At 39.3% G+C, this 25,626-nt stretch overlaps 1 protein-coding gene across 1 annotated transcript; it reads left to right on the top strand.

Annotated features, from left to right (window-relative positions):
- The first annotated feature begins 24,253 nt into the window (after positions 1-24,253).
- LOC117349610 (olfactory receptor 6B1-like) lies at positions 24,254-25,213 on the top strand. The gene has a single exon (XM_033923202.1). The coding sequence runs from the start codon at positions 24,254-24,256 to the stop codon at positions 25,211-25,213; it is 960 nt and encodes a 319-aa protein (XP_033779093.1).
- Positions 25,214-25,626: the final 413 nt, after the last annotated feature.

Genomic DNA, 25,626 nt, shown 5'->3' on the forward strand with positions numbered 1-25,626 from the left:
GACCTATGTGCTGAGTAAATTAATGGAAATGTTTCTATACAGAGGACAGTTCCAGTTCAGAACTCCAGTGGATTGCAGAATCCAAAGCAGCATGGTTTTACTAGAGGTAGGTCTTTCTGACAAATGTAATTAATTTCTTTGATCAAATGATCAGGATGTTGGATAGAGGAAGTGTGCTAGATGTGGTGTATGGGCTTGCACAGTTGTCTTATAAATAAACGGAGAGTCTTTGGAGTTCTATGTACAATTTTGTATACTGTACCTCCAAAAAGATGTAAAGAGGATGGGGTCAGTCCAGAGGGCGGCACCTAAAGTGATTGGTGGTCTTTGTCATTTCCCCCATGGTATGCCTTCATTTGCAGAAAGGGCACACTCATGGAAACATTTGCACCAGGACTAAAATTTAAATATCTGGAAAAAGACATGGAAATGTTTTGGTGTCCATTTGTAATTTGCCTTCTGAATTATCCTTTTTTTTTGACTAGAATATTCTAAGTGAAAACATTTACAGCAGAGAATGATACCACCAGGACAGATTCTACTAGTGGTGGTCCTCATGATTCATAAGTATGGGGCAATGACTTTCGTCATCTTCCTACATATTTATATCTATACTATTTTAGCTAATATGCTGATCATTGCGGTAGTGAAGGTGGTGCAAAGACTTTTGTGAGGGAGTATGTAGGATGTTGCTAGTCTCCTTTAATAACACTCCCTCACAGGATCACATTAAGGGGCTAGAGACTATAGTGCATAGTACATAAGAATGTAAGAATAGCCTTACTGGGTCCATCAAACCCAGTTGCCCTCCTCACGGTAGAAAGGGTATGGTTCAAGTAGACCCAGCTAGCCTGCTAAGCCAAGAGGGTGAGGCTCAGATTGAGAAAGAGTTAAAATTCCTAGAGTAGGGTTATAACATGGAGGCCCTGAATAAGGAAGAAGAGTCTTCCAGGGGTTCCCAGAAAATGCTGGAGTGACCAGGAGAAGAAGGGAATTGTCCTCTACATATGCCTTCATTGTGAGAAGATAGAAGACTGTGAAGACTGAAAGTCTTTTTCCTGGAGAGTTTGAACCTCTGTGGCTAGGCTAGAGGTAGGTCTGAGTTACAGAAAATGTTCTCTTTAACCTTCTGCATCCATGTTTGGGATTGGTCAAGAAACTAATCCTGGGAGGACTTTTTTACTGACTTTATAAGCAACAATATATTAATAACTGCCTATGTATGCAGTAAACAGTAAAAGAATTCTCAGTTAACTTTCATGCTTTAATCTGGCTGTTCTGTGAAGGCTAATGCACTTAACCCTTGGTATCACACCTCCAAAAGCCATTTACTTCCTCAGCAACTTTTCCTTCTTGAAAATTTGGTATGTCTCTGTTACTGTCCCCAGAATGCTATCTAATAATCTAAACAAGAAGATTAATTTTGTAAAATGAATGCATCACAGATCAGAACAACTATCCACAGGTTGCGAAAAGCTGACACCAACTTGACAGCACTTAACATGATAATTATTATCAGTATTAATCTTATTATTCTTTTGTTTTTCATGTATAAACTGTTCTTCTTTCACCGTTCCCTTCAGTTATATGTTAATGGTGTCCTTGAATCAGAGGATCGAATCATAAAAACACGTTTCCTCCATTGTTTGGCTAAAAGTCATTGAAAAGTTGGTCTATAATCAAATGATCAATTTTATTGATTCAAATAATAGTTTGGAAAGTCAGTATGGCTTTCAAGCCTACCATGATACTGAATCATTATTGATTTATCCTTTAGATATGATTAAAATAGGTTTTGATAAGGGTACTTCATTCTTATTTGTCACACTCGATATAAGGGCCACTTTTGATTCTATCAACCATCTGATTTTACTTAGGTGATAAAGTAGGAATAAGAGATGTGGAGGGGCATTTTTTATATGACTTCCAAATCTGAGTTTGGACATTTTGCAGAACATGACCAAAGCATAATTTTCAAAACAGAAACACGTATATCTTTTGATTTCAAAAATGGCCATTTCTTAGATGTGCATCCATTTTTATTTTTTATTTATACAATTTTCAATTTTACAAGCATATACATCAACTGTTACAGATCAAGAAAAATAAATTTATAGAAACAAGACATAAAGAAAATATAACTCTTATTTAGTCCACAATATAAGAGATCAAGAAAAGAAATTAAACACCGAGGAAATTATGAAACGAAAACTGGAGAAACGGCAATAGATACGCCTTCGTACAGCTGCTGGCAAGGTAAGCTTTCACAATAGGGGGCAAATTTTCCAACGGTATGGCCAAAGTCTCTTGAAAATATTTTCTAACCATCTCCACTGGTGAGATGATAGGACATTTAGGAAAGTTTAGAAATCTTAAATTATTCTTTCTCAGTTGATTTTCAAAGTTTTCCATTTTACGCAAAATATACGATCTTTCTTTAACCATTTCTACTTCAGCCGCTTTCATTTCATTAATCTTAACTTCTTGCATCTCTACTTTTTCCTTTAAAGTAGATAGTAATACCCCGTGTTGCTCCACCTTGGAATAGACAGTCCCATAATCAGTTTTAATAACAGAAAGAGTCAATTTTAGGTTGGAATCCATAACAGGTATGGCTTACCAGAGCGCTTCTAAGTCAGTCTTCTCTGGCTTTTCCAACTCCCCAAAATTGATGAAATTCTCACCTGAAGCGAGTCTCAGTTCTTCCTTGGCTGTGCTAGGAGAATGTAGATGAAAATAACCTGCTCCTTCCTCTGAAAAGTCCGGTGAAGGCGTCCCTCTCAGGCTGGAGTCCACTCTTCCCTCTTGGAGTAACCGGACATCAGCTGCTCCTTGCACTAGATCGCTTCCAGGTTGGGGAGGAACCAGTCTCTGCTCCGGGCTCAGTGATGCCTGGCTCAGTCCCGCACTGAGGTCTCCAGATAAACCTGGGTAGGCCTCCGAGGTAGGTCTGTGTTCTTCACCCAAACGGGCAAATGCGTTCATTATAGTCGGCTGTGCCATCCGCTGGGGAGTTCCAGTCGCCGGAGGGTTAGGGCGAGCAGTTCCTTTCTTCTTTCTCATATTACAAGGGAAACAATCATACCACGCGCTGAGCACAGCAAACGTTCAGCGCTGTCCGCTCAGGCATCCACTCAAAATGCCATCTTGATCTCCATAATGTGATTCTTATGCATCGCATCCATTTTTTTAACCATTTTTGAAAAGAAGACATCCAAAAGAAAAATGCACAAAAACAACCATTGGGATATAGGAGGGGCCAGCACTTTTAGTAAACTGGTCACATAGACATCCCAGGAGAGCAGTGGAGCACCTTAGGAGCCCTTGCAGTGTACTTCACATAAAAAGGTCCAGGTATACATCTTTATGTGCAGAGAGACACGCTTGCTCGTGTCCTATTTTGAAAGCTCACGATCGGAGGCACACCCTGAGGCAGCTTGATGAGAAACGCTGGCCATCCTTGGTGCTCTGACCGAACTTCAGAAAGATAAGTCAGAGTTAATTTCACTCTGATCACTTGTTTGACTCACAGTTTTATCGCATCGCACTTGTTTGAGAGACCCGCAGACCTCTGTTTTCTATCCGATAATCAATTCCTAATCCACAACTGAACTTTGCCACCTATCCTATGACTCTTCAATTTTCTCAGGAACCTCTCATGAGGAACTTTATCAAAAGCTTTCTGAAAATCTAGATACACTACATCAACCAGTTCACCTTTATTGACACGTTTATTCACATCTTCAAAGAAGTCAAGCAAATTGGTGAGGCAAGATCTCCCTTGGCAGAACCCATGCTGACTCTGTCTCATTAAATCATGCTTGTCAATGTGTTCCACGATTTTATTTTTTTATAATTGTTTCTACCATTTTGTCCAGCACTGAAGTCAGGCTTACCGGTCTGTAATTTCCCAGATTTCCCTTGGAACCCTTTTAAAAAATCGGCTTAACATTGGCTACTGTCCAATCTTCAGGTACTACAGACAATTTTAGCACTAACATCAAGTCAGCAATTTCATGTTTGAGTTCTTTTTGTACCATGGGATATACGTATACTATCCAGTCTAGGTGATTTATCACTTTTTAACTTGTCGATTTAGCATAGTACATCTTCCAGATTCACTGAGATTTCTTTCAGTTCCTCCACATCATCACTCTTGAAAACCATTTCTGGTTTAGGTAGATATCTTACATCCTCTTCCATAAAGACCGAAGCAAAGAATTCATTCAGTCTTTCCGCTATGGCCTTATCCTCCCTGAGCACCTCTTTCGCTCCTTGATCATCCAATGGTCCCATGGATTCTGCTTCTGATGTACCTACAAAAATTATTATGAGTTTTTGCCTGTTTTGCAAGTTTCTCTTCATATTCTTTCTTAGCTTTCTTTATCAATGCTTTGCATCTAACTTGTCAGTGCTTGTGTCTCGTCTTATATTTTTCATTTGGATCCTTTTTCCATTCTTTAATGAATTGTGTTTTTTTTTGGCTCTAATAGCCTCTTTCACTTCATCTTTTAACCATGCCTGCTCTCATTTCCTCTTCTTTCTACCTTTGCTGATAAGTGAAAAACATCAGGTCTGGGCTTCCACAATGGTATTTTAAAATAATATCCATTCCATTTTTAAATAATATCCATTCCTGGTTTATAGTCCTACCTTTGCAACAGATCCTTTTAGCTTCCTTTTAACCATTTTCCTCATTTTATCATAGTCACCCTTTCGAAAATGAAATGCCTCTACAGTAGATTTCTTATGTGATGTCACTTCCGGTTTCAGCTCAAATTTAATCACGTTCTGATCACTGTTTCCCAACAGACCCAACACAGTTAACTCCTTGCAGTCCACTAAGGAGCAAATCTAAAATAGCTCCCCTGTTGTCGGTTCCTGGACCAGTTGCTGCAAGAAGTAGTCGTTTATGACATCTAGGAATAACATTTAACCAGTCAATGCTGGGGTAATTGAAATCTTACTATTTGAAAAATTGAGAAGCATATGGGCCCTCTTTTTTTAAGGTGGCTAAGCATTTTAGCACCCGTTTAGCACACGCTAAAACAATGTGCATGTTAAACGCTAATGCGTCCATAGGATTACATGCATGCGTTAGCATTTAGTGCATGGTTAGCACGTGCTACAAACCATAGTGCACCTTAGTAAAAGAGGAGGATGGTGTCTAGCATATGTTTTTTGATATATATGTAATTGAAGTCACCCATTATTATACTGTTGCCCAGTTCTCCAGCTTTCCTAATCTCTGAAAACATTTCTTCATCTGTCTGCTCATTTTGTCTCAGGGGACAGTAGTAAGAACATAAGAACTGCCGCTGCTGGGTCAGACCAGTGGTCCATCCTGCCCAGCAGTCCGCTCACACGGCGGCCCCCAGGTCTAAATGAGTCCAGCCTCACCTGCGCACATTCCAGTTCAGCAGGAACTTTTCCAACTTTGTCTTGAATCCTTGGAAGGTGTTTTCCCCTATAACAGACTCCGGAAGAGCGTTCCAGTTGTCTACCACTCTCTTGGTGAAGAAGAACTTCCTTACGTTTGTATGGAATCTATCCCCTTTCAGGTTTAGAGAGTGCCCTCTCGTTCTCCCGACCTTGGAGAGGGTAAACAATCTGCCTTTATCTACTAAGTCTATTCCCTTCAGTATCTTGAATGTTTCAATAATGTCCCCTCAGTCTCCTCTTTTCTAGGGAGAAGTATAACCCTACCTTTATATTCCTTCCCTTCACACATGGAATTTCTAACCAAATGGATTCCACACTGCTATATATTTGTCTATTTATTGTGCATGTTTTGTTTACATCCTGTCTAGAATTTCTTAAATAATGTGAGTTATAAATTTTTAAACTAAACACATAAATAAATAAATCATGAATATAATTTCCTGGTTGCAATGCAATGAAATTTCAGGTCTTTTTTCCTTTTTAGCTGCTTTTAAGTAGAATTATTGATGGCAGAGAATGACACAGCTGGAACTGATATCCTGCTTGTAGGGTTTCTCATGTCTGAGACGCAAAAGGTTGTAGCCTTCACTATCTTCCTTTTTATCTACATGTTTACTATAATGGCCAATATCCTGATAATCGTGCTGGTAAGGGTAGATCAAAGTCTTCACAAGCCCATGTACTTCTTCCTCAGTAACTTTTCCCTCTTGGAAATCGGGTATATCACTACAATAGTCCCCAAAATGTTGGCTGATATTCTAAGCAGGAGAAGATTCATCTCTAACAATGGATGCATCACCCAGTTCTACTTCTTCTTTGTTTTCGGCGCCATGGAGAACCTTATACTGGGTGTGATGGCCCTTGACCGATTCCTTGCCATCTGCTACCCACTACGTTATCCAATTTTAATGAATGATAGAACATGTGTCCAATTGGCCGGTGGCTGTTGGGTATTCAGCTGTGTGTCTCTGCTACTGCCTGCAGTGTCCATATATCAGTTGTCCTTCTGTGGACCTCTTGTAATAGATCATATCTTTTGTGATTTTTCTCCTTTGATGAAATTATCTTGCAAGAGAAATTCTTTAAGTGAAGTCTCTTTTACCTTCTTATCTTGGATTGTGATTCTATGCTGCTTCTTGCTGATCATGATGTCTTACATTTTCATTATTGTGACCATCCTGAGAATGTCTTCTGCTGCAAGAAGACGGAATGCCTTTGCCACCTTTTCCTCACACATGATGGTAGTTTTTATTTATTATGGGACTGCGATATTCACATACATCCGACCATCGGCACATGAATCATTTCTTTTTGACAAAGTGCTGTCTGTTTTCTGCATTGTGACAACCCCGCTGATGAACCCCATTGTCTACAGCCTAAGGAACCAAGAGATGAAGGCAGCCTTGAGGAGGATAATAGATAGGCTCAAAGGATTGACAATGTAAACAGGAAAATAAAAGTCTATTTTAAATACATTGTAGGGATTGGAATTGAGAGTTAAAGGGGGACCATGCCTTCCAAACTCACGATTTAGAGGTGTATTCAATGTGCATGTATACATGCCAATAAATTCACAAGAAGATGCTTATATAATAATCTCCATATTGTTCTTATGTAGAGTTGGAAGCAGAAGGTTTGCAAATAGCTTTGAATAAAAATTTTGGATTTCAATTTTGTGCATTTGGCCTCATATACAAGTGCCTATCACAAGGATGCCTAATGACAATTATTTATTTATTTTAAAATTTTTATACCATCTACAACTATGCACCGCTAAGTGTAATTCTGTAAACAGTGTCTAAATTAAGCATTGTTAGGTACTGTTTACAGAATCAGGCCCTAATTGCTTTGGAATGAGGTGAAAATTTGCTTGATCTCTGTCAAAAGCCTCAAATGTGGAGCAAATGTCAAATGCACTACAAACTAAAACAAAACCAAACCACAGACTTCTTCGTTTTGATGATACTGTATTTGTAAAATAGCATTATTTTCTGTTTCAAAAAATTAGCATCGTTTCAGGCCTTGGAAACGGATAGATTCTCTAAGAACTTCTAATCTGTCCAACAAAGGAGAGAATCAGAGACAATGACCTAGAGAATGAGCAAGAACAAGAGAGAGAGAGAGAAAAATGTCACAAAGAGACAAAGAAAGGAAAATAACACAGGCCAACAACAACAAAAATTCTTGGTGTCTTGGGTTTTTTGACCTATTCCTTGGGTTATTTGCGACACTGATTCAGAAAATTGCATTGGATAGACTGCATCAGCTCTAGTTTGTTAGATATGTTTCATCTGTATGAAAAAATAAATTAGCACTTTAAAAAAAAAATATATATATATAGCTCTGAGCTGGTGTAAAACCCAATGGGTTGGTCTTTGATCTGCCTAAGCTGCATATCCTTCTCATTCTTTACTACACTTCTCCTTCCGTATTCGCTGTGACTGGGGATTAACATAACCGCAAATACAGAAAGACCGTGAATAACTTTTTCATATGTTATTCGCTGTTTTCTATTAAAAACCATTGTGCATATGGTGAAACCACGAACAACAGAGTGGGAGACCTGGCCTGTTCTTGAAGGAGAGGTAAAACACGGTGAAGAAAGTGCTGGAAATCAGTGATTTTCTCTGTAAATGCATGGAATCAGTGATTTCTCTATGCAAGCTGATGCAATTTGGGGGGAAGAGCCAGCAAGCTAAAAACCGGGAATAATCGAAACCGCAAATGCTGAAACCGTGAATATGAAGGGAGAAGTGTATCTAAATATTGTAGTTCCTCCCTGTTACCTTTCGTACCAGTGAGTCATTGTCTGGCTTTGATATTTGATAAGGCAGTATATTAAATTTTTAATAAACCTGAAACCTGATATAGTTGAATTATTGATAGTAGAAAATAGAGCCAAACATGAACATTGGGCAATATAATATTGGCCTCCGAGGGACTATATTGTGGTTAGAGGACAAAATGTAATCAATGAACCTTTGTTAGCATGAGATAGATGTATACTGCCACCACTACATATAAAGCTAGGCCTGATGAAACAATTTATAAAGGCTTTGAATAAAGATGGTTCATTTCATAGTATCAATGAATGGAATCGAATCATGTCCCTGGTCTTCATTTGTTCTTGTTGTGAAAAACTTTCCTGGCAACAAGAAGACAGACAACTGCACACAATTAGTAGAGGATATACTGCTTCATTTCAACAGGTTTAGTGTAACATGAGTGTTAAAGTCCATTATCTGTACAATCACTTAGATCGCTTTCCAGAGAACCTTGGCGACTTAAGCGAAGAACAAGGTGAAAGATTTCACGAAGACATAAAAACAATGGAAGCCAGATATCAAGGAAAGGATGCACACATGATGGCAGACTATTGTTGGAATCTTATGTGGGATTGTCCTGGCAGATCCCACTCTCGGAAGTCTTCCAAAAGGAGCTTCTTTTGTGTCAAATGACTAGAAAGTTTGTATCATAAACTTGTGATTTTGGTATGAAATAAGTAGATTTTCATGTTGTACACTTTTCTTTTAATTTTTAATCTGTTTCTTTCATGCTTAAAAGATATTAATTTGAACACTACATTAAAATATCCTGATTTTTTTAATGGGCGAGCAGAGTGAAGTGGTATATGGCTCATGTTCTATATCTCATGTTCTTATGTTCCTACAATTCTATGTGGATTACAAATTATTCAGGTACTCAAGCATTTTTCCCTAACTGTCCCGGTGGGCTCCCACTCTATCTTATGTGCCTGGGGCAATGGAGATTAAAGGACAAATTCTATAAGAAGCGACTAAAAGTTAGGTGCCGAAATAGGCACTGTTCAGCGTGATTCAAGTAAAATTGGGTGCTGTTTAATGAATCACGCTGAACGGAACCTATTTTGGAGGCACCCAAGAAATAGGCCAGCTCTAGGCACAACTAACAGTTAGGCGCCTATAGGAGCTCTTAAGCACGCTTAAGAGCTGTGATTCTGCAATAAGGTGCCTAGCGCCTATTTTTTTTTTTAAGGCCGCCTAAATTTTTAGAGGCGCCTTATTGCAGAATCGCTCTTTCTTGCTAGGCACCTAGGTTTCAATTATTGCTGATTAAAGACCTTAATTGAGCTTGTTAATCAATTTAGATAGGCGCCTCCAAAATAGGCGCCTAACAGGCGTCGGTTACAGAATTTGGGCCTAAGTGACTTGCCCGGGGTCACAAGGAGCAATGTGGAATTTGAACCCACAACCTCAGGGAGCTCAGGCTGAAGCTCTAACCGCCGTACCACAAGAAAGCCTCTACAAGTAAAGCTGTCTTCAACACCTTCTTCAATTTGCTGTATTGTTGTATTTATCTGGTTTGTTTTCCCTTGATACCTGTCATTTACTATTTTACTGTTTTGTACATTGCTTAGAATTTTGAAAAGCAATTAATCAAATCCACAATAAACCTGAAACTTGAACTTGAAACTTGAATATCAGAAAGTAGCTTAAGTGGTTCCGTCAAGTTATTCCATAACAAAACTCTCACTACCAAGATTATTGAGGCTCTTATTGTCGCATAGTACATGCTTACCAACTCATCACTGATCAACCGCATTATCCGCTCTGACCTTAGAAATCTAGATGGCTGATACACATTCAGTATTTGAGTCAAGATACCTTGGGATCCCATAGGGAATCACTTTGAAGATCAGTAGGAGAATTTTATAAACAATACAATATTTTACTGGGTCGCATGGTCAAATCTGCTTCCCTCCCAAATTAACCGTGCTGCTGCATTTTGAACACAGATGGTTTTAGTAAGAGTATTTTGTGTAAATTTTCAAAGAAAAAACTACCTTTTATTGTTTCTTTCTTAAAATAATCTCCACATATTTAAAACCACCTGCTATTTATGCAGGTGATTGGGGTGGAATGGCAGGGGGTCAGCAAAATGGTCTATGTGTGCCTGAAAAATGAATGTACATATAGGGCTCAATATTCAAAGTGAATTGAATTGATCATCTGGGGATAACCTGCAATATTTAGCAGCAGTTAATCAGACAAGCAGCTCTGGTCACCATATCTCAAAAAAGATATAGAGGAATTAAAAAAAGGTACAGAGAAGGGTGGCAAAAATTATAAAAGAGATGGGATGATTTCTCTATGAGGAAAGGTTAAAGTGGCTAGGGCTCTTCACCTTGGAGAAGAGACTGCTCAGGGGTGATATGATAGAGGTCTATAAAATAATGAGTGGAGTAGAAAGGGTAGATGTGAATCATTTGTTCCAAAATACTAGGACTAGGGGACATGTGATGAAGTTACTAAGTAGTAGATTTAAAACAAAACAGAGAAAATATTTCTTCACACAACATGTAATTAAATTCTGGAATTTGTTGCCGGAAAATGTGGTGAAATCAGTTAGCTTAGTGGGGTTTAAAAAAGGTTTAGACAATTACCTAAAAGAGAAGTCAATATGTTATTATTGAGATGGCTTGGGGGAAATCTACTGCTTATTCCTAATATAAACAGCATAAAATCTGTTTTACTACTTGTGATCTAGCTGGCAACTCTTATGTTCTTATGTAAGCTAAGTATAGGACAATTAAGCCATTGTGACATCACTGATAAGGTTGGCTCTTGGGCATTGGTGGAATGAGGCATTATGACATCACAATCTCAGCTCTGGAATGTTGCTACTCTTTGAGTTTCTGCCTGGTACTTGGGACCTGGTTTAGCCACTGTTGGAAACAGGATACTGGGCTTGATGGACGTTCATTCTGTCCCAGTATGGCAATTCCTATATTCTTAACCCCTAACCAGCAAGGTTAAGAGTAGAGATGAGGTGAAGTTTGAGCAGATTAGTCACCTAGCAATTAGTTGTGATATTCATCCCTCTAATTGGCTAGGAACATGCATAAAGTTAGAGAAAAAAAGGCTGTCCTAACTTTATGTGGTGAAGGTAATAAGTTGCCGGTCTGAATATAGACCAGTTCCAGTTACCTTCCAGGTAGCAGCTCTGACTGTTCTGTCCCGATCTTTCTGCCATCCCCAAGAATTGAAATAACCCTTCTTAGTCAAATTCCCCCATCTTCCTACTACTGAAGATACAAGGTATGCCTGGGCCCCCATTCCTGCTGGCCCTCTCCTTCCCTGGGTTTACCTTGTAGAATCTCTGGTGGTTCAGTGGTCAATGGGCGGAAGAAATGCCTACTTGCTTCTGCCCAAGTTCAAGGCTGGGAATATGGCTGCCATGACCTCTAGTGGCAGCCTCATGGTACTTCAAGTGCGGTGAGTATTTCAGGAACCATGAGGCTGCCGCTAGTAGTCATGGCAGGCATTTTCTAGCAGCCTTGGATATGTATAAGAGTGTGCATCACTCTTGCCCAATCTCCACTGAACCACTAGGGATTCTGCAAGGTAAACTTAGGTGAAAAAAAGGTGGGGATCTGGGCCTATCTATATCTTCAGTAGTAGGAAGGTGGAGAGATTGGGCTGGGGGGTTATTTCTATTCTAAGGAGTAGGAGGGAGGTCAGGATGTTGGTAACTATCTGGGCATGAATGTCTTATGAGGGTTTTCACCAATATTCAGCTGATTGTCACCAGCTGAATATCACTAGAATTAAACACATCCACAGGAGTGTCTACTTTTCCCTTGATCTAAAGTGTAGGTGTTATAGATCTCATGCATGGTTCTGCATTTGAAGAAGGCAATTTTCAGTTAGACCATTTTGCCCAGGCAAATAGCTTTGAAAATTCTGATTACTGTAAAAGCAGGAAAACGTTTCTAATCTAATCTAAATCTTGGATTTATATACTGTGTCATCTCTCCAAAAGGAAGTTCACATAAAAATTGATAACTGAAGCAAAAATAAGTTTCCAATTTTATTATTTCTTTGAAATACCGTCCATTAAAATTTATCTAGATGGTTTGCAGTCAATAAAAATATTTTAAAACCAATTTTTTTTAAAAAAATTCCACCACATGATAATTAAATGTGAAGGAGAGAGGAGGGAGGTTATATGTATTGCTTAAGACTGACATGACAGGGGAGGAAGGTACAAGAGGTGGTATAAAATACATCGAGATAAAAAAATATAGAAAGGGATAGAAAGAAAATCCTACAGATGGATTAGAATGAAAATCCTAGAGAACAGATAACTAATTTTCCTTAGAACAATTTTCTAAGAACTGTTGAAATAACAGTGTTTTCATAGATTTACGGAAAATCTGAGAGGGAATCCCATTCCAAATCATTGTAAAAGTATATGAGAAAGATCGTAATTTTGCCAATAGATTTTATTCCTTTTAAAGATGGAAAGAACAGATTAAATTTCTGATTATTCAAAGATAGAGGAATCAAAGATATAAATAGCCCATGTATGATTTTAAAAACCATAGAAGCGCATTTAAACTGTACTCTAAGATAGACAGTGAAGATTTCTCAAAAGAGGAGACATCTGATCAAAATGTCTCTTATCAAATATTAGCTTTGCTGCCGTATTTTGGATTAGGTATAACTTTTTTAGATTTCCCTTACTCAGGCCTACTGTATATAGTTTGAATTACAGTAATCTAATTGTGCTAGGATAATAGCTTGCACCAGTACCGCAAAATGTTGCTGGTGAAACAGATGTCTAACTTTCCTTAACATTTGTAGGCTGAAAAAAACCATTTCATTGAAAGGTGATTAACCTGAAATTGAAATGATAAAGAAGAGTTTAATATTATTCCCAGAACTCTACACGAAAATTCAATTTTCAAAGAGTCTCCAGAATTCAAAGTTACAGAGAAAGGTAACTATTCTATTTTGGGGCTAAACCATAACAATTTTGTTTTGGCTGCAATAAATTTCATTTGAACAGAGGTAAACTACATTTGAAGTCTGGAAATACAAGAATTTATATTTAGATCAAAGTTGTTCGGTTTTGGATCTACTTCTAATAGAATAAAGATATTGTCCACATATGTAAAAATTATTTTAGAAGCGGCTAAATTGAGGTTCTTTAACGTAGTCATATAAATGTTAAAAAGTAGAGGAGACAACGGGGAACCCTGTGGAACTCCACAGGCAGACTTCCATGGGGCAGATGTTTTACCAACAGCATATATCTCATATACCTCTAAGAACATATCCTCTTGTATAATGAACCTACAATCCTGGGCCCACACTGTGCAAATGAAATTGAATGAGTCCAAAACAAGACTTCTTTGGCTCGGTCCAAAACTAGATCACCTAACCACCTCCATCCCACTACCCTCTGGCTCTGCAGCTTGAGTTCTCGAGCAAGGTCTTGGGCATCATCATTGATTCCACATTGTCCTTCAATGACCACCTCCAATCCTTGGTAAAAAAAAAATGCTTTTTCAGCCTTCCCATGCTGAGGAAAGTTAGATCCTGCTTCCATCAAAAACATTTTACCCTCCTTGTCCAATCCTCTCCAGATTGGACTATTGCAACTCTATGTACTTAAGCCTAACTAAGAAAAACCTCCACAGACTTCAACGGATTCAGAATGCCGCGGCCAAGCTCATCTTCGCTAAAAGTAAATTTGACCATGTCTCCCCGCTCCTGGCCAAGCTCCACTGGCTTCCGATAATCGCCAGGGTCCACTATAAATGCGCCTGTTTAGCTTTCAAAATCCTATATTGTATCCTCCCTCCCTTTATCCTTCTTTCTTGGAATTCCTCAAATCCTAATACCACCAGATCCTCCCACAAATTAAAACGATCCTTCCCCTTGCTAAAAGGCATTTCCCACACAGGAAAGCTAGGGACCTCCCTCCACTTCAAAATCACTGAGCTTTGGAACAACCTTACCTCCCCTCTTCGGAACTTGAGCTCTCTCCAAGTTTTCCGCAAACATCTGAAAACCTGGCTTTTCTCAAAAAAAGTAAGTCTCCCTTCAACTTAGGAATCAAGGAAACTCTTATATCTTGGCATCCCAAGTCCTCTAAATTTTCTTCACACTTCTACCTCTAACCCTCTGTTGTAGTTCCTTCCTATTTCTCCTACTGTAAACCGCGTCGAGCTCTACGAACGTGGAGATGATGCGGTATACAAACCTAAGGATTAGATTAGATTAGATTAGATTAGGTGCGTAGTGTTAGAAAACCTGTAAAACATCTCAGTACTTTCTGATCCAGGCCTATCTCAGAAAGTAAACAGATCAGTATAAACTATGGAAACCATGAGATGAGGAGAGGAACTGACATTCCAGAAAATGGAAGTGGCACCTTGTGGAAATAGAATTAGATCATTTATTTGCCAAATTAAAAGAAAATAGAATGTTATTGATTTGAGGAGATACCAAGAAGAAATGAGGATAGATGAAAAGATGAAACAGGGTTGCCAGGGAAAGTTTCAACAGAGCTACATCTCAGCAGAAGAGATGATAGCTGAATTCCTTGACCAAAGTATTTCAGAAGAATAGAATTAATCCTGTCCACAAGGGCTTATTTTCTTGAAAAGAGATGACTTTATCCAGTGACATTTGCACAAGGAAACATATTTCATGTCATTGTGCTGGATGAAAATGAGTCAGGTAGTCCTGATCTAATAGGGCTTCCATACTGGTGAATGTGTACTCACTATTACTACTACTTTTTATTATTTCTATAGCGTTGAAAGGCATACGCAGTGCTGTACATTTTAACATACAATAGACAGTCCCTGCACAAAATAACTTACAATCTTTTTTTAAAAAAAATATCTTTATTCATTTAAAAACTTTCAATAAGTGCAAAATACATTACAATCGCTTTACACTTGAGCATCACTTAATATTTCCAACAACGTATACTTCACATCTTATATCCCTTCCCCTCTTTGTACATAACCATTGTTCTTGAACATAAGAAAGCATCAAATATCCCCACCCACCCTCCCTACCCTGGCCGTGTGTATACAAATGGGAAAATACTCTTCATTCTGCACAATAAGTTGTTAATGGCTCCCAAACATCCTTAAATTTCTGGGAATGCCCCCGCTGTATGGCTAGTAACCTTTCCATTTTATGAACATGGCATAGCGAATTCCACCTGAAATTATAATTCAATCGATCACAATTTTTCCAATTTTTCATAATTTGTTGTATGGCAACCCCTGTTATAATAAGCAACAATTTATTATTATTAGAAGATATTTGGCTCTTAGCCCTCATTGATGTACCAAATAATACCGTGTCATATGATAACGCCATCAGATTTCCCAGTAAGTTATTTACTTGGCCCCAAATGGATTTCCAAAAGCTAAGTATCAATGGACAATAGAATAGTAAATGATCTAATGTCCCAGCTTCGAGATGACAGTACCAGCATCTAAGAGCTACAATCTAATTTAGACAGGACATTTCAGGGTTGGAGAGGTTATAGTGGGTATAGGTATCTGACAGCACCAGGGTTGGGGAGATTAACAGTTGAAAGCAGTTTCAAAAAAGTGGGCCTTTAGCTTGGATTTGAATGCTGCCAGGGATGGAGCACGACGTATTGATTCAGGCAACCTGTTCCAGGCATATGGCACCGCAAGAAAGAAGGGACGGAGTCTGGAGTTGGCAGTGGAAGAGAAGGGTACAAGTAAGAGGGGCTGTGACATTCTGAGCCAACTTTTATATTGGAGCCCCTCACCTCCACAATATGGTATCTCTCTCATCCCCCTAACTGTGATCCAACGTCTCTCCTCCCCCCCTATCTCTTACATATCACCCTCCTGGACCAGGTGAGACACTGGCTGAGGGTATTGATGATAAAGGGTGCCAAAATTCCAGTCCGTTAGCTATCCCTTAAGAAGTTTGAAGGTAGAGAAGACTGGGATTTTGATGCCCCTTACCACCAACGCCCTGGTCCAGAGCCTCACCTAGTCCATAAGTTGAACCAGCCCTGGGTGTTCCAAATCCATAAAAAAAACACAATCTCTAGCAACACTACAGGGGAGCTGACTTTGTACTACTAGTAAAAGTGGCTGTGTTGATGCTGCAAGTTGCATGATAGAAACCATCTGAAAAGCCCACAGGGAATGAGGAGACCAACAGCCTGGGCTACAGTCATGATCATTGTTGGTTGGCATTTAGATTATTTCAAAATTTTGTAGTTAACACTGGGAAGAGAGCCATGTCAGTTGGGAACTAAATAAGGGATCTTGTATATTGGGAAATCTACTTAGCATTCTGGATATGAATAACTAAGCCAACCAGAAGATCCAGCTGGTGTTTTTCTACTATGATACCACCATAGGTGTAGTTTGTCTGTTTAATCTGGGCTGGGAGGACAATGGATAAGGAAGCCGTATAAGCAGCAGGGAAAGGGGGCATTTCAGCATTAGTACCTGCAACATTATAGGGAGGCATTGCCCATCCCAAACTGTGCCTAAGGATACCATATTAGACTCACAAATTTAGACACTCCTAAATTCACGAGATCCTGCTGTGGAATGCTTTGTTCTGGCAACTCAGCCAATGAAAACCATTCGTGCTTGTGATGTCACCTGCAAAAGGTGAGTATAAACTAGCAGGAAAAACAGAAACTCCTTACAGCGCAGCTTCTTCTGGGAGGTGCGAGAAAGACCTGAAGGGCTTCTGAAGATAAATACCGTAAGTGATAACTTTTATTGTGATCCTGGATCACATATATCCTTTATCAGTTACACTTTCAATTTATTTTATTAGACATTTGTCTTCTAGAGGTTAACAATAGTTATAGAATTGTATCTCATGGAACATAATAACACAGTAAATAATAGCAGGTAAAAACTAGTTTGGCTGATATTGTCAGCCCAGATATTTCTCTCCTCAATGCTAATGATGTCTCCTAGCTGCAGGCACAAGATGCTTGATGGCATGAAGAATTTCATTCTTTATTAAATCAATTGAAATTCTAACTGCAAACTACCCAATGACCCCCTTATATTCCTCCTCCTTTCTGCATTCTCCTGTACTTAAGTTGCTGTATAGTCTTGTACTGTCCAAAATGTTTTCTATTGTGAATGCTGGCTTGTAACCCGTTCTGAGCTACTGGGAGGATGGGATAGAAATCAAAATAAATAAATAAATGAGGCTGCCACTAGAAGTCATGGCAGCCATATACTAGCAGCCTTGAACTTGGGCAGAAGCGAGTAGGCGTTGCTTCCGCCCATTGACCACTGGACCACTAGAGATTCTACAAGATAAGCCCAGGGACAGAGGGGGCCAGCAGGAATGGGGGCCCAGGCCTACCTTGTATCTTCAATAGTGGGAAGATGGGGGAATTTGATTAAGAAGGGTTATTTCAATACTGTCCAAAATGGTTTCCATTGTGAATGTTGGCTTGTAACCCGTTCTGAGCTACTGGGAGGATGGGATAGAAATCTAAATAAATAAATAAAATAAATAATTAGAAAATGAATGATATAAATGGAAGAATTAAGACCGGTACTGGGCATACTTGCACAGTCTGTGACCTGTATATGGTGATGAAATGTAGGATGGGCTGGGCAGACTTTACGATATATATCCTGCAAACAATGAGATGGTTGGATGGGCTGGAGCTAGCTTCAACGGCAACTCCAATAGTTGGAACCTAAGGACAGTACCGGGTGGACTTTAAGGTCTATGGCCCAGAAATATCAAAGAAAAATGTAATTTAAATCATGAATTTATAATATGTGGAATTAATGGGACTGTTCAAGTCTTTATCTGCTATCATTTACTATGTTACTACCAGGGGATGATGAAAAGTTATCAGCCCAACCAAGAAGAGAATGACATGGATATGGTTCAAAGCATAGAATTTTGTTTCTACAAATTGGCACTTACAAAGCCATAGTAGCATTTTTAGCGGTGGTAAGAACTCCAACGGTCATAGAATTCCTATGAGTGTCGGAGCTGTTACCGCCATAACCATGCACTAAAAATGCTAGCATGGCTTTGTAAAGGAGGGAGTTTATGAAATAAGATAACACTCTTTGCAGCTACAGTGTCCAAACAATGCTCAGAATTTAGGAAGTTGGTTGGTTGGGCTGAGAACTTTTTGGCATCACATCGTCTGTAAAAGGCATTCGAATTACATTGGTAATTACTGAGCCAATGGTCTTTAAGCCCTTTTTCTAATGAGAAATGTCTATAATTTGTACACAATACTAAGCTTTTCACACCCTATGTCAACGTTTGATAGATGACTTTGAGAAGTAGGGAATCAGTTGAATTTTCTTTCTATAGTAACATCCAAGTAAAATTTTCCACACCTGTCATAGTGAGTCCACAGTCAATCAGGCTTTCAACTCAACCCCATAGAAATACATTTTAAGAATGAATTGGCTTTGCAATATTTCTGGAGGAAACCACAACCTAATTCTGTTCCCCTCAATTTTGGTTATGCTACAAAATGAACTTGTATGGAAATCTATTGGAGCTTTGGGAAAAGGTAATTGGCCCCCAAAGATCTTCATACTATTGTGCAAAAAATATTATTTACTGAAACACAAATGTAAAAAGCAGTAACCTAGTTGTATTTAATCTAATCTAATCTTTGATTTTATATATCGATTCATCCCAACAGGAGGGCTTGACTCGATTAACAAAATATTAATAAATTGTACAAGAGATTAGGACAGAAACTATATCTTTTAGGCCAAAATATTTTATCTTTTATGGATGAAAAAAGAATCATTAGTACATTTTTGAAATAAATGTGTCTTCAATGCTTTACAAAAATTGGGTAGATGAGAGAGAACTCTAATTATAGAAGGAAGGTCAATCCAAACTTTTACGAATAAAAAAGAAAATGATCGACAAAAATTGGCCATAGTTTTTATTCCTTTAACTGTGGGAAAACCAAGTTTATATTTCCGAGAGCTCCTAGAATTAGAGATTTCTTGTGAATTAAATGAACAGGGACCAAAGAAGAAAAAATACCATACAGGATTTTGAAAATTACAGTTGCACACTTAAATTGGATCCTCCAGTAGACAGTGAGGGGATTTCAGTAAAGGTATGACATGGTCATATTTATGTATCTGTTATACTTCTGTATGATCAGACATGAGAAATGTTTTTTGTTTTTTTTTTTATCCTAGAATTACAGAATTTTCTTCATTCTACATTCTAATCAAGTATAAGACTGTAATAAACTCTGTCCAATGTCTTTCTAATGCAGTCTCACTAATCTTTGAGAGACATACAGTGATTAAACTCCTATCTTCTCCTTGAAACCTCGTTGGGGCTAGTGTTTGAATATTTTGGTTAATCTTGGAGAAATTCTTACATATTTTGAGAGCTTCTGTTGGGACCAATGGGAGAATTATCCAAAGATACAATAGAACATCTGAGCTTTGGTGATTATGTAGGTCCTGTCTGAAAAATGGACCTGTGTATACTTCTAAAAGCTCAAGTGCTGTAAGATCTTTGAATAATTCTTTCAAAGTTCATATTTGCAAAGTTTCATTCTCATTTAACTCACATGAATTGATAATGAGCTTGACGCTGCTTGTTTGACCTCCATGTGTCATGAAGGCCACTGCCAGTAGTCCCAAGATGGGTGGGATTCACATTTAGATAAAATGAATCTCCCTTTACTAGGCACATGAATACTTCTCTTAGCTACTCTCTCTCTCAACTAAATAATACATATGATTTATTTGTTTAGTTGTTTATTTACAAATTTATTTCAATTACTACACTGTACAAATAAAGACTCAAGGAAATTTCCTATGATATATCCAAATTGTAAATTAAAAGTATAACACGTATTGTAACCTACAGCATATGTGCCATAGATATGAGATCTCAATATGCTCATTTTTGTCATTTCATTCGAAAATATATCAGTGTTTGAAGTTTATGAAAAGTCTTCTTGCTTCTGCTGATTGACTGACCTTATGCATTCTATTGATGAAGTATCTGGGGAGTATTAGTAGCCCTTACTGATGTTGCAGAAGCAGAAGACAAGAACTTTTGCGGGCACTGAGATATCTGTGGACTAACAAAGGAATGCATCTCAAGATATTGCTTGAAGGTTTTGAGATCTCGATGGCATCTTTCCACTTCAGATCTGGACCAGAAGGGACTTATGTGATCTTGAAAGTTTGTGTAGAAAGCATCTCTGGATAAGACCTGGATAAGACCTCACAACCTGAAGATAATTTAGAAAGGTAGGCTTGGTAGATGCTTCCTATACCGAGGGGATGCTGCCACTGACTAGTTTGTACTAGATCTCTTCCTCCTCAATACACAAACCAAGAATACAGATCCCTGAAATGTAATGTAATCTTATTTGTAACCCAACTGTAACCTATTGTTATATTACCTAGAAATGTACAGTCATCTTACTATCCAATTGCAAGTTCTTTCGGAATTTAACTAGCTTTCTCACCTCTCCTGTAACCAACCCCCCCCCCCCCCCACAAATATTGTATCTTCATTGGAAATGTGCAGTCAGCTCTTTTGTAATCTGCCTTGAACTGCAAGGTATAGGCGGAATAGAAGTCACTAATGTAATGTAATGTAATATGAGCACTGAGTATCTAGGAGTTGCTGAAATACCACTAATATTCAATAGCGGTTAACCAAGGGCAGCCTTCTTGTCAATGGTGTAGTAAGTGGGGGGGCAGATCACCTCAGGCACCATCTTGGGGGAGGCACCGGCACCTCCCCGCCCCCCCATGCCACACTTATGTCCTCTCCCCCCAGTACCTTTTAAATCTTTACCATTGTAAGCAACTTCTCCGGCCTGCAGCTCGTGGCAGTTATATTGTTCAACATAGTGGCCATCGAGGTCTATACACTTAGGGCTCCTTTTACTAAGGTGCGCTATGCTTTTTAGCATAAGCTAACCACGCGCTAAACGCTAACGTTTTCATGTTTGTCTATGGACGCGTTAGTGGTTAGTGTGCATGTAGATTTAACACGTGCTAAATCTAATCTAATCTAATCCTTAGGTTTGTATACCGCATCATCTCCACGTTCGTAGAGCTCGACGCGGTTTACAGTAGGAGAAATAGGAAGGAACTACAACTACAATGCATGTTAAAATGCTTAGTGCACCTTAGTAAAACAGGGGGTTGGACCAGCAAGCTTCCAGTTTTTCCATCCCATCAGAAAAATAGGGTTTTTTTTCCAAATTTTAAAAAATATTTGCTTAACTTGCATTTTTGCTGAACTTTTCAAACCACCCTTGTAGAGCTAAGCAAAAAGGGGACTGGCCCAAAGCTTTCATGCTGTGGTTTCCCTCCCTTTTCTGGTCATGAAATATACGTAGGGTTAAATGGCTCAATTTACTTGTACAAGCAAAAATTGTTATCATAAGCCTCGTCACCATAGTTTTGAGCAGGTAGATTTATTCAAGAATTCAGTCACAAAATTAATTGAATATACAGCAATTGATAACCAGATAAATTTACCTGGTTTTCTTTATCTGCTCAATGTGCTTTGAATTGTTTTAGATGCAATATATTGACTTCATATGTATAATATAGAGCAGTGGTCTCAAACTGAAACCCTTTGCAGGGCCACATTTTGGATTTGTAGGTACTTGAAGGGCCTCAGAAAAAAATAGTTAATGTCTTATTAAAGAAATGACAATTTTGCATGAGGTAAAACTCTTTATAGTTTATAAATCTTTCCTTTTGGCTAAATCTTCATAATAATATTGTAATTTATAGCTAAAGAGACATATGATCAAGAAACTGTTTTATTTTACTTTTGTGATTAGGATAAACATACCGAGGGCCTCAAAATAGTACCTGGCGGGCCGCATGAGTTTGAGACCACTGATATAGAGTATATAGAATGTAATAATATACTGGATTGTTGGTTCAACATTGCCTTGTTAATGAATGTGACTGTTGAGCAGACTATCATTTTTTGTCTTTTACTGTTACTAGGTTACTATGAATTTCAGCAACTAAACTATTTATGTGGAGGGTCATAATAAAAAAAAAAACGTCTAAGTCCACTTTTGGCCTAAGGCCCTAAGGCCCTGATTCTCCAAAAGTGCGTCCCAATTTTAGGCAGCTGTAGATGTCCTACAGCTGTCTAATCAGCCAATCGGGATGCACGTTTTAAAAAAAAAAATGCCCCCCAGGCAGGCCTGAAGGCGCCTCCGGGAGCCTAGGGAGACCCGCAAGATGCCTAAGCTCGCCTACAGGCCTTAGGCGAACTTAGGCGGCCCTACGCGTCTCCCTAGTAGAGGAAGAGACGCTTAAAATGTAGGCCAGCAAAATGCTGGTCTACATTGTAAGTAGACGCGGCCACTATACTGATCGCGGCAAGGGATCTCCCTGCTGCAATAAAGTATAGCGGCCGCGGCCGCCTGTCCCATCACCGACAGGAGGATGCCCAACTCCTCCTGTCAGAACCCCGGAACCCCCTCCCCCCCAAAACTCATAATCGCCAACAGGAGGATGCCCAACTCCTCCTGTCGGAACCCCGGAACCCCCTCCCCCCCCCAAACTCGTAATCGCCGACAGGAGGATGCCCAACTTCTCCTGTCGGAACCCCGGAACCCCCTCCCCCCCAAACTCGTAATCGCCGACAGGAGGATGCCCAACTCCTCCTGCCGGAAAGCCCAATGACCCCCCGCCCCAACTAATCTCCCTCCCCCAACTAACCTTTCAATGTTGGTCAGCTGGACGGGTCTTGCTGCTGTCCAGCCGACGGGTCTACCTCGTGGAAATGAGACGGCACGCCCCTTCCCGGCCCATCCCCGCTAAATCTAAGGCCTGATTGGCCCAGGCTGTAGAAGCCTGGACCAATCAGGCCTTAGGCATAGCGGGTCCGCCCATCCCCACTAATCCTAAGGCCTAATTGGCCAAGGTGCCTAGCCTTGGGACAGGCAAAAACCGCAGCCGCTATACATATTGCAGCAGGGAGATCCCTTGCTGCCATAAGTATAGCGGCCATGTCTAATTTAACCCGATTCTCTAAAGACGCCGGTTACAGAATCGGCGTTTAGTATAGGACGCCTCTCCCGGGCGGCCTGCCTGGGGAGCATTTTTTTTAAAAAAACGTGCATCCCGATTGGCTGATTAGACAGCTGTAGGACATCTACAGCTGCCTAAAATCGGGACACACTTTTGGAGAATCAGGGCCTAAATGTTGAAAGTAGGAGCAGGGAAAATGTCCATTATCAAAAAAAAGTCCAAAAGGAGTTTTTTTAAATAATGGCCTGCCTCTACGTTCAGCTGTTTAAATGCCCAGACCATCACTACATCTAAACTTACACCATATAATCAACCAAAAAAAAGCCTAAATCCCAAACGCCCAAAACAAGGGTTTTTAGGTGAAGGAAGGGCCAATCCTTTGCCTAAAAGCTGGATTCTGTAACAGGTGTCTGTCAAAAAGAATCCCTCCCACCCCAACAACAATCGGGCCAGGAGGGAGCCCAAGCTGAGGTATATGTGTGTAGATATACCAAGAATCAATGGCAGATCTATGACCTCAGCTTTTGCCCAGTATTCCCTCTCAAGTGTGAGGAAGTCCTCTACCCACTTTCCTACCATGGGTGATGCAGAAATATCATGGTTTCAATTGCCAGGGATAGGTACATCCTCTTGAAATCTTGTAGAACTTTCCTTACCCTCATGATTGATATTGTTGCATCACCCTAGGTGGTAGGAATGGGAATGGAAGACTGTTTTTCTCTTTAGTGGGAACATAGCTTTCTGTTGTTTCTCATAGTTGAATGGTTTCTCACATGAACACTAATTCCTCTTCACCACACTGTAATTTTGTGAGATGTTAAATTGGTTATACTTCATTTGCCATTATTTCTTGAGATTTCAGTTTATAACTGGAGGGTTTCTTTGTTACTAAAGAAAGCATGATCCCTAACCACTGTTTTCAATTTCAGACTAGTGAAAATCCCAAGACTGTGACACATGGAGAAAGAAAATCAAACCAAGGTGACTGGCTTCATTCTTTTGGGTTTCCCAACTGTTCGTGAACTTCAAGTATTTTTCTTCATACTCTTCCTTCTTGGTTACCTACTGACACTTCTGGAAAATATTGTTATCATTGTCATCATTAAGTTGAACTACCAGCTCCACAAACCCATGTATTTTTTTCTGGGGAACTTATCTTTCTTGGAAATGTGGTATATGACAGTTACGGTTCCCAAGCTTCTTGCCATCCTTCTGTCAGACAAGGAAACCATTTATATCAGTGCTTGCATGACACAGATGTACTTTTTTATTGCCTTGGTCTGCACAGAATGTGTTCTCTTAGCAGTCATGGCCTTTGATCGTTATGTTGCGATCTGCAATCCACTTCGGTATTCCACTGTGATGAGCCGACAACTCTGTGTCCAGTTGGCTGCAAGCTCATGGCTCAGTGGCTTCTTGATCTCCTTGATCAAAGTTTACTACATATCAAAGTTGGTTTTCTGTCATGAAAACATCATTAACCACTTCTATTGTGACATCTCACCACTCTTGAACTTGGCCTGCAGTGATAGAACCCTTGCAGAACTGGTAGACTTTATCTTGGCTCTCATCATTTTGCTGATCCCTCTATTTGCCACCATCTCATCCTACATATGCATACTGATGACTATCTTAAAAATCCCAACTGCTAAGGGGCGCCAAAAGGCTTTCTCCACCTGTGCTTCTCATCTTGTTGTGGTAGCTATGTTCTACTCGGCAACGCTCTTCATTTATGCGAGGCCCAGGCGGATAAACTCTTTCAATTCCAATAAGATGGTCTCAGTTGTTTATACAATCATAACACCACTCTTAAATCCTATAATCTACTGTCTGAGAAATAAGGAAGTAAAGGAAGCCTTTAAGAGCTTAGTGGCAAAGGCCAATGTCTTTTCAGAGAAGGGCAATAGCAATCATTAAATTCTATCCTACTGGTGTCAAAAAGTGATTACTGTACTTGGGAATGCAAAGCTCTGTGCATTCCAGCAGGAGTTGAAAACTTTTAATGCTGAGATCATAACAGTCTATGAAATAATGAAATGTGCTAATTTTCCTTCATTGGAATGGAAATTTTTACATGTTTATGGCAATATGTGTTGTGTGAAATTCTATTGGAGGAGTACATTTTAAAACACTTCAGACAATTATAGCTTACAGGAAACTATGATTTCCAATAATATGGCATGAACTGAGTATTCTACAATAAATAAATGGATACAGGAGAGATAAATGATGAAGGAAACATAGATTCTCCATAGTTAGATGCTGTTGGTGTAATAATGACATTTTAGCTTCTGCAAGAAAAGAATGGGTGTGACTACCAGCTACAGGGA

This window comes from Geotrypetes seraphini, chromosome 16 (assembly GCF_902459505.1).
Source record: "Geotrypetes seraphini chromosome 16, aGeoSer1.1, whole genome shotgun sequence".
NCBI lineage: Eukaryota > Metazoa > Chordata > Amphibia > Gymnophiona > Dermophiidae > Geotrypetes > Geotrypetes seraphini.

Coding starts and splice junctions, on each gene's coding strand:
- LOC117349610 (XM_033923202.1), top strand. CDS start 24,254: ATGGAGAAAGAAAATCAAACCAAGGTGACTGGCTTCATTCTTTTGGGT.